Genomic DNA, 17,550 nt, shown 5'->3' with positions numbered 1-17,550 from the left:
ACCTTGCTTCCCTTTGAGTTCTTCAGGTTCAATGGAAGCATGAGCTAAAGTCTATGCTCTGTCTCCTAAATCCAGTGCTTCTTAATGCTGGTAATAAGTCCCTAAATTTCCATAATTCTGCACATTGTCAGATTCTTTGGAAATGCAGATCCACATGTGCACGTGGTTGGCTTCTGAGTGGAGGGGACACTTTTTACCCTTCCTGACTTTACTGTTAAATGTCCACAGGTTGTTTCTGGAATATTGTTTTATAATGAAATGCTGATTAACTAAGATCATGATTTAAGAGTATTACTCTAGAGGGAAAGCCACAAAAGTAAGATATGTAGACATCTCAAGGCAGAAAGGTGATTGGCTCTCAAATAGAGGAAAAAATAGTAGAAGAAAGAATTTGGGTTTAGACAGACCTGGAGATTGGCAAAATCAGTTTTCTCCTGTGATCATCTTGTTTCTTTCCTTGTTTGTTTGTTTTATTTTTGGGAGCTGAAGTTTGAACTCATAGCTTAGCATTTACAGAGCAGATGCTCAACTGCTTGAACCATATCTCCAGTCTATTTTATCTGGTTCTTTTGGAGGTGGGGTCCATACATGAAATAAGCATATTACATTTTTGGCAATGTGTTTTTATTTTGTTGGGTGCAAATGATTAGATTGAAACATGAGGTGTGAGAAATTCTGGCAATGTGATTCATTCCAGTTTCTAGAGTTTGAGCATCAGCCCTACATCGACTTCCTGTGTCCTAGTCTACCTGAGTCTCCCCTCCTTAACTGACAAGACGAATTTTCTCCATGGAATATTAGTCTAGAATTCTCTAAGTAAACCTGTTGTCCCATTTTCAGGAGGAATATACAAGAAGGTCACAGTGAGTATGATAAGGGGCAGGCGCTGGGTCCAGAGTGCTTGGACACGTTCTGCTGAATGTAATTTTCCGGCAAAATAAAATATAACTCCAACAAAGGAAGCCTGATTGGCTAGGGCTGCTAGATTATTTGGTTTTCAACTCTGCAGTTTAGCACCTCCTCCCCACTCCACCTTCCCATCACTCAAGGGCTTGGGGGTTGGGCCCTGTAACCATTAGCCAATCAGAGCAGCTGTTTAATCGCCTGCACCTCCCGTCCAATGAGGAGCGACAGTGTTAGGCGATTCACTTTGCCTTCCTCAGTATCGCCATATTACCTTGTTCCTGATGGTGGGACGTTGCTCAGGCTACACAGCTCAGAAGCTGTGTGAAATCTTTTGACTGCAGGACCATAGTGTGGTCACGTGGACGCGTCAGAAGTGGGAAATGGTGAGAGGGCGGCTGGGCCTCTGCAGTGTGGGGAGGAGGGACTCTTGGATCCGGAATCAGCGGTTGTTTTGACTGGGCTCATTCAATTCTGGGTCTGTGACCTGATCACATGGCTGTGGCCTTAGGTCCGCTGGTGACTGGAGGGTGGCAGTGGACCCGGAGCCTTGAGCCCTGTCCTGTGTCCTTGTGAGGTGACTTCATCCCAGCCCACCGCCCTGCTGGGAGACTCTGCAAATTCCTGTCCCGCAGACTGAGGTGGCTTGGAGAATCCTTAGTACTTATGGAATTTGTTCTGGGACAGGGCGTTCCTGTGTATTGTGTCTAAACTCCTTACTGGGACTTGGCTGCCCTTTGAGTCCTTCAGTTTCAAGGGAAGTATGAGCTAAACTCTATGCCCTGTCTCCTCAGTGCAGTGCTTCTTAGTGCTGGCAATATGTCCCTAAATTTCCATGACTCCCGCATATTTCCAGATTCATTGGAAATGCGAATCCACATGTGCACGTGGTTGGCTTCTGAGTGGAAGGGACACTTTTGCACTTCCTGACTTAACTGTTAATTTTCCACAGGTTGTTTCTAGAATATTGTTTTATAATGAAATGCTGATTAACTTACACCATGAGTTTAAGAGAATTACTCTAGAGGGAATGCCCCAAAAGTAAGGTATGTGGACATCTCAAGGCAGAAAGGCTATTTGCTCTCAAAGTGTGGTGAAAACAGGAGAAGAAATAAATTGGGAGTGGACAGACATGGTGATTGGCAAGAACAGGTTTCTCCTGTGATCATCTTGGTCTTGTTTTCTTGTTACTTGTTTTGTTTTGGGGGACTAAGGTTTAAAGTCATAGTTTTGCATTTACAAAGCAATGCTGAACTTCTTGAATGTTATCTCTGTCTTGCTCTGGATATTTTGGAGATGGGGTCTCCTAAAGTGTTTTTCTTATCTGACCTTGTCTGTCATCCTGATCAGTCTCCCAAATACATAGTTTTACAGGGAAGGGGTACCAGTTCTAGGGTCTTTGTGGCTTTTTTTTACTGTACTTGATTTGTATTCAGGGGCTGATGCTTGCTAAGCAAGTGCTCTACCACTTGAGTGACTGTGCTGGCCTTGTTTTGTGATGGGTTTTTTCCAAGATAATTTCTCAAGAACTTTTTGCTAGCATGGGCTTTGAATCAAGACCCTCGTGATCTGTCTCCTGAGCAGCTAGGATTGCAGGCAGAAATCACAGAGACCTGGGTTCTTCATGATCTTATGGTGACACTAATGTGTGATTTGTTGGATGACTCCAGCTCAGATTTGTCAAATTCACCTTAAAACTATTTACAAATCATTTAGAAGATATTTGCAATGATTACATTGTAATCACTTTTGATGCAAAAAAAGGGCATTTGGAAAGTGTGTCGGGGAATGTCTGAATTTGCAAAGTTGGTAATGGGAAGAATGTTGGTTCTGTGTTTCTTTTGTAATGCCAAAATGATTGGAAGTGTGAGCTAATTGCAAATATTTATAAGTGTTACAACATCAGAATTTATCATTCCACCATTTTCCATTTGTGTTGAGGTAGATGGTTAGACAGAGTAAAATTAGTGCCAATGAAGACAAGTCTGGGAGGCCCAGGCTCAGAGAAAAACACCCTTATATTTTTACTGAAGGGGCAAAAAGTTGGTGCATTTGAAAGGTGATGTGGATGTGTAGTATGAGTTAAAAGTTTTGGTCCATGTGGATTTCTAGCACAGAGATTCTGAAATCCTTGAAATTTCTGTGGCAATAGAAGTGTATTTGGTTGTTTTCCTAAGCCCCATTGAGGCAATGTTTGTTTGCATTTATTCTAATGACTTGTCTCAGGGTGGTACTGCTCTATGACTTAAGGAAGGTGACCAGTGTGACCAGATATAGCTTGTTGTCTCTTTCACACTATGCAGAAGTTGGAGGGACTGCGCTGTCTGGACGGTGTCAGATTTGAATTGAAAGATGGTTGGTGACTGAAAGTTGGTTGCTGTTGGTAGTACCACATATATGTTATCAAAAGTGAAGATAAAGAAATACAGCTGAAATCATAACATTTGAGGTCTTCGGGGGAATGTTTGATATTGTTACCAGAGTGCCCATTCTTGGTACTTATGTCTTGTGTGAGATGAAGTTAGGCAAGGCACTGGAGTTGAGCAAAAGTGAAGCATGGTTCATTAAGGAAGGAGTATATATTGAATAGACTTCATAGATAGCAATTAGGCATAAACCATGTGGTTATACTAAGCAAACTAAAATGTTGGAAGAAATCAGGTTTCTGAAAATAAACTGCAATTAACACATCTCAATGTACATTGAGAAAGATTAAGACAGTTCACTAAGGTCACAGGAAGTTAGAAGATGACTCTGAGTATTTCCCTCACCTTAAAGTGGGTGCATGACAACAGTTTCTGGAACAATAGATCTTTCACAAAGACTCAAGCCCAGAAACCATATCCCTTGTGGTGAGGTTTACCCAAAGGCTTTTGCTCATTTCATTATGTCAAGTTGCCCTAGTGTTCTACACTGTTAGAAGAATATTCTTTTAGGGAGCAGGTTGTGGGTCTGGTGCTCTGTAGAGCATGGATAATTTAAATTTCTTAGGGAGTTTTAATATTGTATGCATTTATCTGAATTTTCATGGATGTTTGCTTTTTCTGTGATTTGCCAATATGTGGAATGTTCTAATTTATTACACTTGTCCATTTAGCATTAAACAGCTTCTTTATTTGCTGATGCTTGTACTATACTGATGATCTGTGGTGTTGAGCATTTTTCCTATTTGTTCCTTCATGTTATTCTCACCCCCCATCACACCCCTTCCTCTCTGCCTGTCATTCTTCTTTTGCTATTCCTTTGTTCTGTGTAAATGGTTTTCTTCTATTAATTTGAAGTTCAGATGCTCATTATAAACTCAACAAAATGATGTGCTGTGGATTTAGCTGGTGTAGTACAATCTTCCTGAAATTGTTTATGTACCTATTTATTTACTTATTTATTATTTAGGGTCTTGTGATTGCTAAGGGATGCACTACACCACTTGAGCCAGTTTGACAGGTGCACTCCTTTATTAATTATATTATCACATTTTCTTTCCCCACTTATGATACCAAGTATGTATAAAATGTTTTGTTAGTAATTCCTGAACATGCAAAATCCTTTTATAAGTAAGCTACATGAATTTCAACTAAAGATATGCTGCTTCATGGACAGGGCAGGCATATTAGAATGTTAATACCAGTAGTGAGGAAGAAATTAAAGAATTTTTGTTCATTTCTTAATAGTCTAACACTGTTTTTCTTTTGGTGAGCTAAGTTCTTAGCTTATATATATATTTTTCTCTTCAGAGAACTTACAATGATTTACAAAATTCAGATACTGGTGACACATTCTTTGAATTTAAAATGTTTTCTTTCTCTTTTCGCTGCATAATTTCAATCATTTTCACATTGGTTCTTTGTCCTTCTTGTTCTTGTCCTCCATTGAGCACTTATAGTGATGGTTTCATTAAACTTCTTATATATCCTTCATAATTTCTATACTGTCTTTTGATGATTTCTAAGTCTATACTGGTAATAACTTCTTTGTGCATATTATTTCCACTTTGCTGTTTCTTCAACATGCTTGCCTAAAATCCTTTGATTCTACTTTAGACAGTCCCCAAAAAGGCTTTGTGATATGAGTCCACTGCCTGAGATTTTCAGCAATCAATATTCTCATTCTGAATATAGAACATTCTGAAAATAGAACTATGGACCCAGGGCCTAAGCTCCTTAGATGCCACATTCTAGTTCCAGCTAATTACCCTTCAATTTCAAATAAAGAAGCATGGTGAAGGCAGGGAAAGGAGAATTATTACACAGCTAGGGATATGATGTGGGATGAAGCAGCGTAAGCACTGAGCTTATGTTCACCATCTGCAGTTACAGACATGAGATTTAAATAGGCAAAGAACTAGGGGCAGGAACCAAAGATGTGCATAGTTAAACAGTTCCAGTCACAGGTGTGATTTAGTTGTTATAAGTCAGTTGTAGTTTTGGGAGAGGTTCTGGAGTTGTTATCTGGAGGATGGTCCATCCAAAGGAGGGTCTACTGTTGGGGTAGATCTGGTTTCATGTCTTGAAGAAAATATCTATTTTCTCCTTCCTGCACTCTAAGGGGGTTACATGGTGACTACAGAGAGTTGCTCAGAGAAAAGACTAATTGAAAATGGAGAGATGCCATGTTTTTTCCTGCTTTTAGTTAATTCATGGACTAAGTATGGAGTCCATGCTTTTCAGCAAAAGCTCTTTGAGGAACTCCTACCATGCTTTTCAACTGACAATCCACATTTCCCTGTCTCTTCATAGTTGTTGTTCCTGTGTGTGAAGAGAGGATATGATATGATCTTCATACACACTTTTTCCATTTTCCTGTTTGGTCACCATGCTTCCCTTTTTCTCATGAGGAAAATTTGTGCTATCATATGCAACAGGTATTCCATCATGATTCCTGGCTTATTGTTTTTAGTGATCATGTGGTTTGAACTCAAGGCCCCATACTTGATACGCAGGCTCTTTTCTCACTTGAGCCCTCCACCAGCCCTGTGATTTCTAAAATGTTCAAGTTTTATCAATATATACATAGGCATTTGATATCCATGGCTATATACTTTATATTGCTCCCCCAAGACCTCATTCAGGAAAAACCTGAATACATAGTGTTCTGTATTCTAAAGTTACTCCAGTTTACTTCCACCATATGTACATTAGGTTTAAGCATCCAGAACATCAAATCACATGCAGTAGGCTGTATTAGTCTCAAAATAATGTTCTTGTAAACATTAACAGTAATCAAAAACTAGATCTTAATATTTTGTACTTTGTGTCTTGAATTTGAGTATACTTGTCTCATTTTTTCCATGAGTCTGCCCAACTTATGCTAAAGAAATGCTAGCTATCCACAAATTTTATATTTTTACTTTATCTCAAAAATTCTGTAAATTGTATGCTGTTTTTTCCATGTGAACATTGCTATGTATTTTGGACTCTCATTCTGTAGGATCCCTATAAAAAATGTAGCAGAAACATGCAAATAATCATAGTTATCACAGGGAATGTATTTTACTTTACATCCTATAGGCTCTCTATCATGAACATTGTTGAAATGTGCAAATAATTTTATTTATAATAGAAGCAAATTCATTACCTACAGTAGGATGTTGTTGGTGTAAATTTGTTCAGAACACTCTCCTTTTTATAATAATGGTTCCCAGATATTAGTAGACATGGACCTTTTCTCATGCATTTATAAGATCATTCTGTCTTAAGACACTTGGTGTTAGTTTTATGGGAACAAGTAGTAGGAATTTGTAATGGGAAGTGCTGGAATCCCAGTGTACAACATGCACTTGTTGAAACCAGCTACCAAATAGGTGTTTATGTTCTACTCTCACTTTAAAAAATAGTTCCAATGAGGTGTCAGAATTACAATGTGATTTGTGAATGTAAATGGAGAAGGAGAGTGTGATGACCCTGAACTGAAGTATTTGATGGATCCATCATCATGTGACTATCTTGCAAAGCCAGTCCCTTAATCAACTGATAGGACTTTCACAATTCTTCTTGCAGATGGTGTGGGATAGTTTTCTTTGTTGTTGTGTCTCTATTAGAAATCATGTCTTCACTGGTGGAATTGCTGAAGTCATAGAGCATCTGCCTAGCAAGCACACAGCCAGGAGTTCAAATCCCATACTGCCAAAATATAAAAATAAAAAACCCCAAAAATGTTTTCTGTATAGTTACCATAGGAGTTACATAAAATATATTATGGCTATTCAGCAGTTAGATTTAGTTGAATATAAGGATAATTTATTTCCTTCACACTGTACATTTGAAATTATTATGGTCACACTTTACCTCTCTCTATTCTTTGTATTCATTAAGAAATAATATATGCTCATTTGTTTTTAATGTTTATTTTTCACTGAAGTAAAGAAAAAAATTGGGGAGTACTCAGGACTTCACATTTGCTAGGCAGGCGCCCCACCAGTTGAGTCTCTGCCAGCCCTGAAGTGAAAATTTTTACACTCTGCCTTACACCATTAGAGTATTGTAAATATGGCTAAGCTTTACTTTTATCCAGTTGATTAATACCATTTTTGTGCCTTTTTAAGGTCACTATGTATTATTTTTGCTTTTGTCATATATAAGCTGTCTCACCACCTCCTTAAGGAGGACACACAGAGACTATTCTAAACAGATCATAGTTTTGGTAAATGCAGGGGTTACAGCACAATACTGAGGACTCCATAATTAAATAAAGATGAGTGGGTTTTTGTGCTGTCCTCACCTAAAGTCAGATCTTTCTGTTTCTGCATAATTGCTGAAAGCATAGTTTTGTTTGATTTTACTACCTAGCAATACCACCTTGTAGAAGAAGTGTTTACCTGTCCAATTTATTTTCTTATTTAATGATTGAATTCTTCATGTACTGTTAGAAAAGGAATGAAAATCAGTGAGATTTTATAAGCATATATTATTTATGCAAATTAATGGATCTCAGGAATTTGCACTCGCTTGTCAGGTATTATGCTACTTGACTCACACGTCTAGTCCTTCTTTCTTTGGCTGTTTTTTGAGATCAGGTTATTCCCATTTTTTGTTTTTGTTTTTTTTGACCTGGACTGGTCTGGATCCAATCCTCCTCACCTCAACCTCCCAGGTACTTCAGATGACAGGCAATGGCCATTGGTGGCTGGCTCAGTATGACCTTTTCATATATCTATGTAGTGTTCTTTGATCACAAACACTCTTCTACACACTTCCTCCTTATCCTCTTCCTTTCCTCAAATAGTCCCTACTACTTTCATGTCTTTCAAAATATCTTTTGTCACATAAAATCTCTTCCTACTTAGATTTATTTACACGTCTTTATATACAGATATTTGAAATATAAAACTATTCTGGTAATATATACATTGAATGATATTAATGTAAACTTTATAATATAGATACATGTAAAAACTTTTGAAAGATACAGAAAAATATAGAATTTTTTTGTATAAACTTGAATACTCTATCAATATAGAAGATAAATACATGTTCTTATTTGAAAAATTCACAGAATAAGTACCTTTGTAACATAATACATAAGAAACAATGGTGAGCAAAAACCTGGTACATCTTGATAGCCCTTGATCTTGATACTCTCAAAAATACTAATTTTGCTTGGCACCTGTGGATCATAACTACAAGCCTAATTACTTGGGAAGCTGAGATTGGAAAGATTGTGTTGGAGGGTAGCCTGGGTAAAGAAGTGACCCTCATCTTCAAAATAAGCAGAGCAAAATGGACTAATGTAACACTTGGTTTAGAAGCACCAAGCCATGACTTCAAACCCAAATCCCATAATCCAAAACAAGTTAAAAACTAAAATATGTATTTTACTTTATACCTTTCTCAGATTGGTGTATTTTACTATTAGCAAGAGATACTGGTCTAACACAAGCAGGTTCTAAATTCAGTCCTGTCCACAACATATTAAGAAAAAGGGTTTACGGTAGCAAAAAAACCCCTCATTGCCTTGGTATTTATACAGTCTTCCTGTATTTGAAGGATGACATTTACTAGGAATTGCCTTGCTAATGAACTGAGCAATGAGTGCATAGCTAGGGAAAGTGCTAGAGAGGGACATAGAGGAAAAGGAAGATAAGTATAACTCCACATAAGCAATGGATTTTTGAAGGTGTTACCAGGATCCAGAAAATAGAAGGAATGGTGGCTACATCTGATGGACTGGAGGCTTTTCATATTCAGAAAATTAAAGAGCCAAGGGAGAAGGTGCTACTGCTGGTAATTTTGAGAACTTCAGGGAAAGAGGTAAGATGACATCCCAGAGACTGGTGAAGAGCTCATGGAATGAAAAAAGTGTTGAAAATTACTTCTAAATTGATCTTATCAAGTTTGAAATGGCAGATTCCAGTTGCTGGGAGAGTAAGAAACAGCATATTAGTAGCTTTCACTCTGTAACAAATTCTTGAGGTAGTGAAGCTGTAAGGGTTAATGTTTTTTTGGTTCCTAGTTATGGAGGTTCCATCCATGATGAAATGACTCTGTGGGATTTGGACATGGGGCCTGGCACCTCATAGGGTGAGGAGCATGTGGTGGGGCAAAACAACAAATGCCAAGGTAGGGAGCAGAAGAGGAGAAGTAGAGTAGGGTCCATTGAACTCCCTTGATGTCTTTTCTTCTTGTCTCCAAAGATCCGAAGACTTGTACTTGGCCCCAACTCTTACAGGTTTGAAAACCTTCCAATAGTCCCAAGCAAGGGACAAATCCCTCACTCATTTGCCTGTGGATGACATTTGTTCAAACAACTCCAGGTAGGAGGCAATGGGGAGTGGTGTGTCAATAAGTAGTAAGTTACAGCAACAGTAAGGAATAATACTTTCTGTACATGCAGATGTGTTTGACAATCTATCCATTCCAAGATTGGACCTTTGTCTAGGCATGCATAGAAGTGGTGGGGTCAGACTCTATAATTTCACAAAATTTGTGAAAGTAAGCTTAGAGAAGGACTTATGGGAGCAGGTGCATGAATGAATTTATGAATTTGTCAGTTTCTTTTTATCAGAACATTGAAGTATCTCCATGTGACCTCTGTTTAAGGTCAACATTGAAGGAGGAGGAATTATTACTGTGTGAGGAAGAGGGGGCAGCAGACATGCTGAGGCTCCAGATTGAAATCCTTAGGTGTGCCTGCTGCAGCATCTGGGACTGTTGCACTGGGAGGTGCCAATCCAGTGCTCAATCTGGTGTTAAATCTTGGGAATATGTTGTAAATTCTGAATGTGGGTCTTCCCTGTAACTTGAGATGAAACAATCTCCTTATCTGAACTGTTCCAAAGGGTTTTTAATGAATTTGTTTTTTAAACTCTTCACTCTTACATCCTTTGTACAGTTTTGGTTTGAAAACTACACTTTCTCCTTGTACTTATTAACTGTGGTCCCTTGTTCTTACGTTCTTACTTTGTTTGGATAATACAGTTCAGGATGAGATTTCAGATGTACAAATGCTTGTCCATGAAGAGAAGTGCATGATCCCAATTCCTGAAATGTGACACATTCAGGCCTTTCTTCCTGGTCAAGCAAGTCCTTAGCTGGCCTGGCCTGAAACCACAAGTTTCTTAGATCATAGGCTGTCCCCATTGGAAAATGAGTGTGAAAATCTCTCAGCATATTCCTGGCTCCATTTCCCAGTGGAAGAAGAAGGGTCCTTCCTGCAAAGAATGTTCTGCTTAACTACAATGAGTCCCCAGGCTGGACTGAGTAGGCACCAGGGAGGAGGCCTGACTGCTGAGGCCTGCTCCTTCATTCAATTACTTGGTTTTTGCACTCTCCCTGGTAGGGGGATCACTTCTTCTGTTAGTCAGATTTCAAGGAATGGGTTCTGGATCACTTGCCAGTGAGAAGTGCTTAAGAACTGGTGAGTCACAGGCTGGTCTAAGGAGGACCCTCTCCTTAATCCAGTCTCTGTTTGTTTTTGTATCACACTGTGCTGGTGAGAGCAATTCTATGTAACTCAGTCTCTTGTACTGTGACCTGTGTGAAGTGCCAGGGTAGTGAGCAGAATTTAACTCAACAAAGAAGCCTGAAATGCCTTCTGTAACTGCCGTCCCACACCCTAGGAGGATGAGGATGTTAGAAAGGGTCTGAAAAAGTTGGTACAGACCTGGACCTCCGAAGTGCAGCAATGCAGTTTGTGGCCTGAGTCTGCTTGTGCAGCTCTGCACTTTTTCTTCTCTGCTCTGGGGTGATCTGCTCAGGTGATGAACTCTGGCCTCCCATGCTTTATGTGCAGTGACTTAGCCCAGGCCCAGGCCCTGTTAGCACTCTTCAGCACCTGAGCTGTAGGTGTCCCCAGCCTTCTGTGGGTGGGAGGTTTTTATTCTTGGGGTATTGATGATTGCCCTGAATTAATTGTTTAGAAGCTGGTGTCAGATGAGGGCCAGATCTGCAGCCCAGTTCTTCATAGGGCTGTCATAAATTCCTAAACGGAAGCTTTCTTCACATTGCCAAGTTCACTGCATAGGCTGTGCATGTGTATGTGAGGTTCATGGTGAAAAGGAAATGTTGGAAAGGTGTTGAAGATTTTGAGGTTTTTGCAATCTCTGACCTAATTGGAAATTTCTAGATAACATGTTAAAAATTTCATTTCAGATGGACGCAGGTCCTGACCTTATTGAAGTCACAGTATCAGGACAAAGAAGCCTAAATGCCTTTTGTAATTGCCATCCCATACCCTAGGAGGATAAGGATGTTAGAAAGGGCCTGAAAAGGTTGGTACAAACCTGGGCCTCCCAAGTGCAGCACTGCAGTTTGTGGCCTGAGTCTGCTTGTGCAGCTTTGGACGTTTTCTTCTCTGCTCTGGGGTGGTCTGCTCAGATGGGTGAACTCTGGCATCCCATGCTTTATCTGAGGTCTGCAAGGTCTCAAGGGTGGACAGTTTTATCTTTTCACTCTTTTTCTTTCTTTTTTTACTGGCAGTACTGTGGGTTCAACTCAAGGATACATGCTTGTTAGGCAGACTTTCTATTACTTGAGTCATTCCAGCAGCCCTCTTGTTTTTTGTTTTTTTTTTGGGGGGGGGAGGGTTAGTAGTGAGATTTTAACTCTGTTTCCTTCTTGCAAAACAGACATGCTCCTGATGGAGTCAATCTTCCTTTTCATTCTCCTGAATCTTTTCTGGAACAAAATTGCCATATAAATCCATTTTACCCCTACAAGACATTACTCTATTATATTTTTGGTATTATATTCTTATTTCCATGTTTTAAAATAGTTAGATTGAAACATGAGCTGTGATAAATACCTGACCATCTGCCTCATTCCAATATCAACATTAATCCTACATTGACTTCCTCTGTCCTAGACTTTCTGAGTTTCCCCTCCTTAACTGACATGAGGAATTTCCTCCATTGGACATTGTGTCTGGCATTCTTTAAGTATATCTGTTGTATCATTTTCAGGAGGATTATGCAGGAAGATCCCAGGATTATGATCTGATGCAGGTGGAAGGTCTGGAGGGGCAGGACAAGCTCAGCTGGATGCATTTATCCCACAAACTGACAGGTCTCCAGGGAATGAAGTCTGATCTGGCAAGGGCTGCTCCTGGATTCTGTCATTTTGATTTCATTTGATTTCATTTTCCCTGGCAGCCCTTGATGGGAGGGTCTTCCACCATGTCTTACTCCTTACTACTTGTTCAGTTTTCGACTGTTGGGGTGCTTCTGTCTCCATGTCTCCTTTCTCTTTACTTGGACCTTTTCCCCTTGGGACCCTTGAGGTTCAAGGGAAAGCATGGGTTAAATTCTATGACCTGTCACCTCAGGCAATGCTTCTCTGCACTTTCTGTAAATCCTTGAATTCCCATGAATCCAGCACATTGTCAGAACATTGGGTGTGTGGATTCACATCTGCATGTGGTTGGCTTCTGAGTGGAGGGGAAAATTTTTGCCCTTCCTGACTTAACTCTCAATTGTCCACAGGTTGCTTCTAGACATAGTTTAGAATGAATGCTGATTAACTTAGCCCACGAGTTCCAGAGCATTACCTTAGGCTGAAAGCCTCAAAGATAGGATAGGCTGGTGTCTTAAGACAGAAAGGGGATTTGCTTTCAATGAGAGGAGAAAATAGGAACAGAAAGAAATTAGGAGATGACAGACATGGAGTTTGACATAATCAGTGTTCTCCTGTAATCACCTTGATCTTGCTGGTTTCCTTCTTTACTTGTTTAATTTTGGAGACTGAGGTTTGAACTGAGACCTTTGCACTTGCAAAGCAGGTGCTCAACCACTTGAAGCACATCTCCAGTCCTTTTTCCTCTTGTAATTTTGGAGATGGGGATTTCACAAAGTATTTTCCTGTGCTGATCTTGACTGCCATCCTCCTGATCTCAGTCTACCAGGTACCTGGTGTTACTGGCATGAGCCACTGGAGCTAGGCTCATCATGATCTCTTTGGAATTTTTTGTTTGTTTCTTTGTTTGCTTCTGGCAGTACTGGGGTTTGAACTCAGAACTTCACTCTAGCTTGGCAAGTGCTCTACCTATTTTGCTGTACTGCCAGTCTTGTTTTTGTTTTTGTTTTTTTGATAGAGTCTATGAAGTATCTCCTCCTAAGTTTCTAGGAGTACAGAGTCTGTGCCACTGGCCCCCAACATTATCATGGTATATAGTGACACTAAAGAGGGGTTTTTCTGCTTCCTTAAGTTTGAGATTAGTCAAATACCACTTCAGAGCTATCTTCATATCATTTTAAAGATATATGCACCTACTATTCCACACAATCAGTTTGAAAGAAGAAATGGACTTTCGGAATGTGTGTGTGGGATGTCTGATGTTTTTAAGGGGGTCAATAGGAAGTGTGTTGGTTCTATGTTCTTTTTCTAGCTCAGAAAAAATTTTGAAGCCAGGGTTAATCACAGATATTTATGAGGGTTACAATATTCAGGATAAATCATTCCACCAGTTTTCTTTTGCCATCAGGTAGTTGGGTAGACAGTATGATTTCTGCCATTGAAGACAAATCTGAGAAACCCAGCTTGAGATTAAGACACTAGTATTGCAGGTTTTTTTCAAATTTTAAAATAACCTTTGTTTTTTAGTTAATATGTGCGGTACAGGAAAAAAAAAAAAAAAACATGGAGCAAAGAACAAAATCAGCTATAGCCAAAAGCCATACAGTTGGAATGTCCAAAATTCTACATGCACACACAATGATCCATCTTAGGTAACTGAGATCGTATGGTCTGACATGCTTGTCCACACATTGTGGATTCTCAGTAACACAAAATCCCAAAGCTTCATGAATATTTGGGTAACCAAATATGTACTGTACCCACTCAATCTCTTAGGAAATAATGATAATCCTGCCTTCCTTGGGGTCAAAAATTTCACTAAAGTCTGAAATGGCAACAGGGCTTTCTCTAGGTAAAGTATTGGCAGAGTTACAATATTCCATTTCCAAAATACTCCATTTACTGTGAGATAAAAAGCCACAGAGTACACTATGCATAGTTTCTAAGACCATTCATTGTGACATCTATACTATTAAAATGTTAGCAAGAAGGCATGTTCCAATGAATTAGTGTATCTCTGTAGTACAGCCGGAAGCTATGTGCATGTCAGTTTGCTCTCATCAAACTGTAAATCAGAGCTCACTGGCACATAAGTGTCTCTGTAGCCTTCTATTTGTCCTACTGTTGCCACCCTAATGAATAAGTACTACTCATGTTGCCCAGAAGTAGTGACAATTCCATATCCAAGATGCATCTCTTCTGTTTATTACAACCTACTTACAAGTTGACTAATTTCAGTAGCTCTACTTTTTATCATACTGTGTGCACAATAAACATAAATTCTTTAATCAAATGCACATGTGGACTTTCGTTATAATTCAGATTCATCTGGATCTGGACATACTAGCAAAGAGCCCTCCCTAACCTCTACAAAACATGTTATTTGCTACCTCTACTTTTCAGAAAGACACTTTCATATTTCTCATGGTGCATAGCATTTGCATATTTGAGATATGTGAGTATGTAGTTCAATTTAAGGATTTCAGTCTTGTGTTAGTTTCTAGCACAGACATTCTGAAATCTTTGGACTTTCTGAGGCTTTAGGATTGTATATGGTTGTACTTCATAATTCCCATTCAGACAATGTTTGAGTTAACTTTATTTGTCTCAGGTTGCCACCTCTCTAAATATTCAGTAGCATGGTGACCAGATGGAGCAAACGCCTGGTATTGCCTTCTGTCTGTTTCAAACTGATGCACAGAAATTGTAGTGAGAGTGCTAAATGAAGGTGGTGGCAGAATTGAGTTGTAGGATATGCAGTTGCAATGTGAATGTTATTTGCTGTCAGAGTTATGACAAAGTAAAATTGCACAGGCCATAACCTTCCGGGTATTTGGGAAGATGTTATTGTAAGGTAACCACAGTACCAATTCTTGGTACTTAGTCTTTCTTTCTTTTTGGTATTTATATCTTGTGTGTGATGAATGCAGGAAGGACACAGAAGTACAGTGACAGTGAAGCAAGGTTCATTGAGGAAGGAGTGTGCTTTGAAATAGACTTCTTAGGTAGCAGTCAGGTAGTGACCTTTTGAATATACAAAGCAAACCTAAAAAACTGTCCAGGGAATTCCTTCAACTGATTCATCTCCTTTGCTTTGGCCTTGAAAATTATGAGGAAAGAAAAGTTTCTTTAAAAACTTTCCCCATTCCCCATCAGATACATTCTTATGTTAGCAAAAAAAAAAAAAAAAAAAAAAAAAAAAAGGCCCAACAGAGTATTATATCACTGCCATCTAGAAACTACAAAGAAAAATACTTGTGCCAGCAAAAAATGGTTTAATATTCATGAATTCTGCCTTTAAAGGATGATATGTCATAGGAAAAGACCTGTTTCTGAAATGAGAGAAATGTGTTATTAACAACACCATGTAATTGTTATCAGAAGTGGTAGCAAAGAAATACAACACTGGTTAGAACATTCACGTTCTTTGTTGAATGTTTGGTAGCGTTACCAGAGCATCCATTCTTGGTGCCTATGTCTTGTGTGAGCTGAGGGAAGACACAGAAATAGAGTGAGAGCAAATTTCATCAAAGAAAGAATCTATTTTGGATAGATTCCATAGGTAACAGGCAATAACCATATGGATATACAGGGCAAACCTAACATGGTAAAAGAGATCACAAGTTTTCTGCAAAAACACATTATAATTAAAACTTCACAACTCGCATCCAAGAAAAATGGAAATACCCTAACAAGGTTCCAATATGTCACCAGATGATTTCGAGTATCTTCCTCACCTTAAGGTGGGTGTATGACAACAGTTCCTTGAGCAACAGATATTTACTTTAAAAATACAGGCTCATTCCTATAATCATGGCTATTCAAGAGGCAGAAGTCAGGAGGATCATGCTTTGAAGCCAGCCCAGGCAAATAGTTCATGAGACCATTTCTTCAAAAGTCCTTCAGAAAAATAGGCTGATGGAGTGACTCATGGTGATGACCCTGAGTTCAAGCCCCAGTACCTCCAAAAGGAAAGAAAGAAACAAACAAAAACCACTCAAGCCCATTAACCATATCCATAATGATGGGAATGCCAGAAAAATCTTTTCTACATTTTAATTCTATAAATTTACACTATCCTTGTTCCACTCTCAGCAGGATTTTCTTTAAAGGTGGTAATGGAGGATTGTTGCTCTGTAAATTATGGATAGTTTAAATTTAGTAGGAAGTTTTGATGGTGTATGGATTTGTCATCTGAACTTTTATAGATGTTTGTGTATTGTGTTTTTTTGCCAATACTTGGAATGTTCTTATTTATTACACTTGACCTTTTAACATTAAACAGCTTCTTTGTACATTGTCACATGCCCTGTACTGATGACTTTTGGTGTTGTTTTTCCTACTTGTTTCTTCATGTTATTTAAAATTAGACCTCCCTCTTTCTCTCACACTCCAGCTTACCTTTCCTGCCCTGCTTGACATTCTTGTTTAGCTGTTTCATTGTTCTATATAAGTGGTGTTCTAATTTTCATTTGAAGCCACAAACTCATAATAAATTTTACAAAATGATGTATTGTGTATTAAGCTGTATTTCTGCTGTCATATTAAAATCATTTATTTATATATTCATTTATTTTTGTTGGTATAGTGGGGGTGGACACAGAACCTTGATCACTAGGCAAGCATCATACCATTTGAGACACTCTGCCACCTATAGTCCTTTAATAAAGTAATTAATTATATTGTCACATATTCTCTCCAAGTGTTTTTCAAATGTGTGGTTATTTCCTGAACATATCAAAATCCTTTTAGAAGTAAGGTAAATGCATTTCAAAGAACAATGTGCCACTTCATCGCAGTGTGGGTACATTATTACCTCTCTTTATCCATATCCCATCTGTAACTTTAAAATGTTTTCATATCATAAACTATGATCACCTAGTCCATAGCTGACATTACAATGACTTTGAGTAAATGTTTTTTGTGAAAGCTAGTAGGGAAGAAGAAACTAAAGGTTTTTTTATACATCCTGTTAGGATGAACAAAAGGAAGTCATGTTGTAACTGGACCCTTTTCCTCTTGCAGGAGACTCATTAAAAACTCTCCACCTGACCCTAATGAAAAATAGACATCCACCTTAAGCCATTATCCACCTGTAAGCCATTATCTCAGGAAGGTCAGAGGGTCATTGAGGATTTTCCCA

General features: G+C 38.8%; 1 protein-coding gene across 1 annotated transcript in view; it reads left to right on the top strand.

Moving 5' to 3' along the window:
* The first annotated feature begins 1,157 nt into the window (after positions 1–1,157).
* LOC109701914 (uncharacterized) overlaps positions 1,158–17,550 on the top strand; it is a 51,533-nt gene continuing 35,140 nt past the window's right edge. The window contains exon 1 of the mRNA XM_074053701.1: positions 1,158–1,289. Within this exon, the coding sequence (XP_073909802.1) occupies positions 1,287–1,289 (3 nt within the window). The 5' untranslated portion in view covers positions 1,158–1,286. The remainder of the gene's footprint in view (positions 1,290–17,550) is intronic.

The sequence above is a fragment of the Castor canadensis genome, chromosome 14 (genome assembly GCF_047511655.1).
Source record: "Castor canadensis chromosome 14, mCasCan1.hap1v2, whole genome shotgun sequence".
In the NCBI taxonomy this organism is placed as follows: Eukaryota; Metazoa; Chordata; class Mammalia; order Rodentia; family Castoridae; genus Castor; species Castor canadensis.
This window is presented reverse-complemented; position numbering and strand designations above follow the sequence as displayed.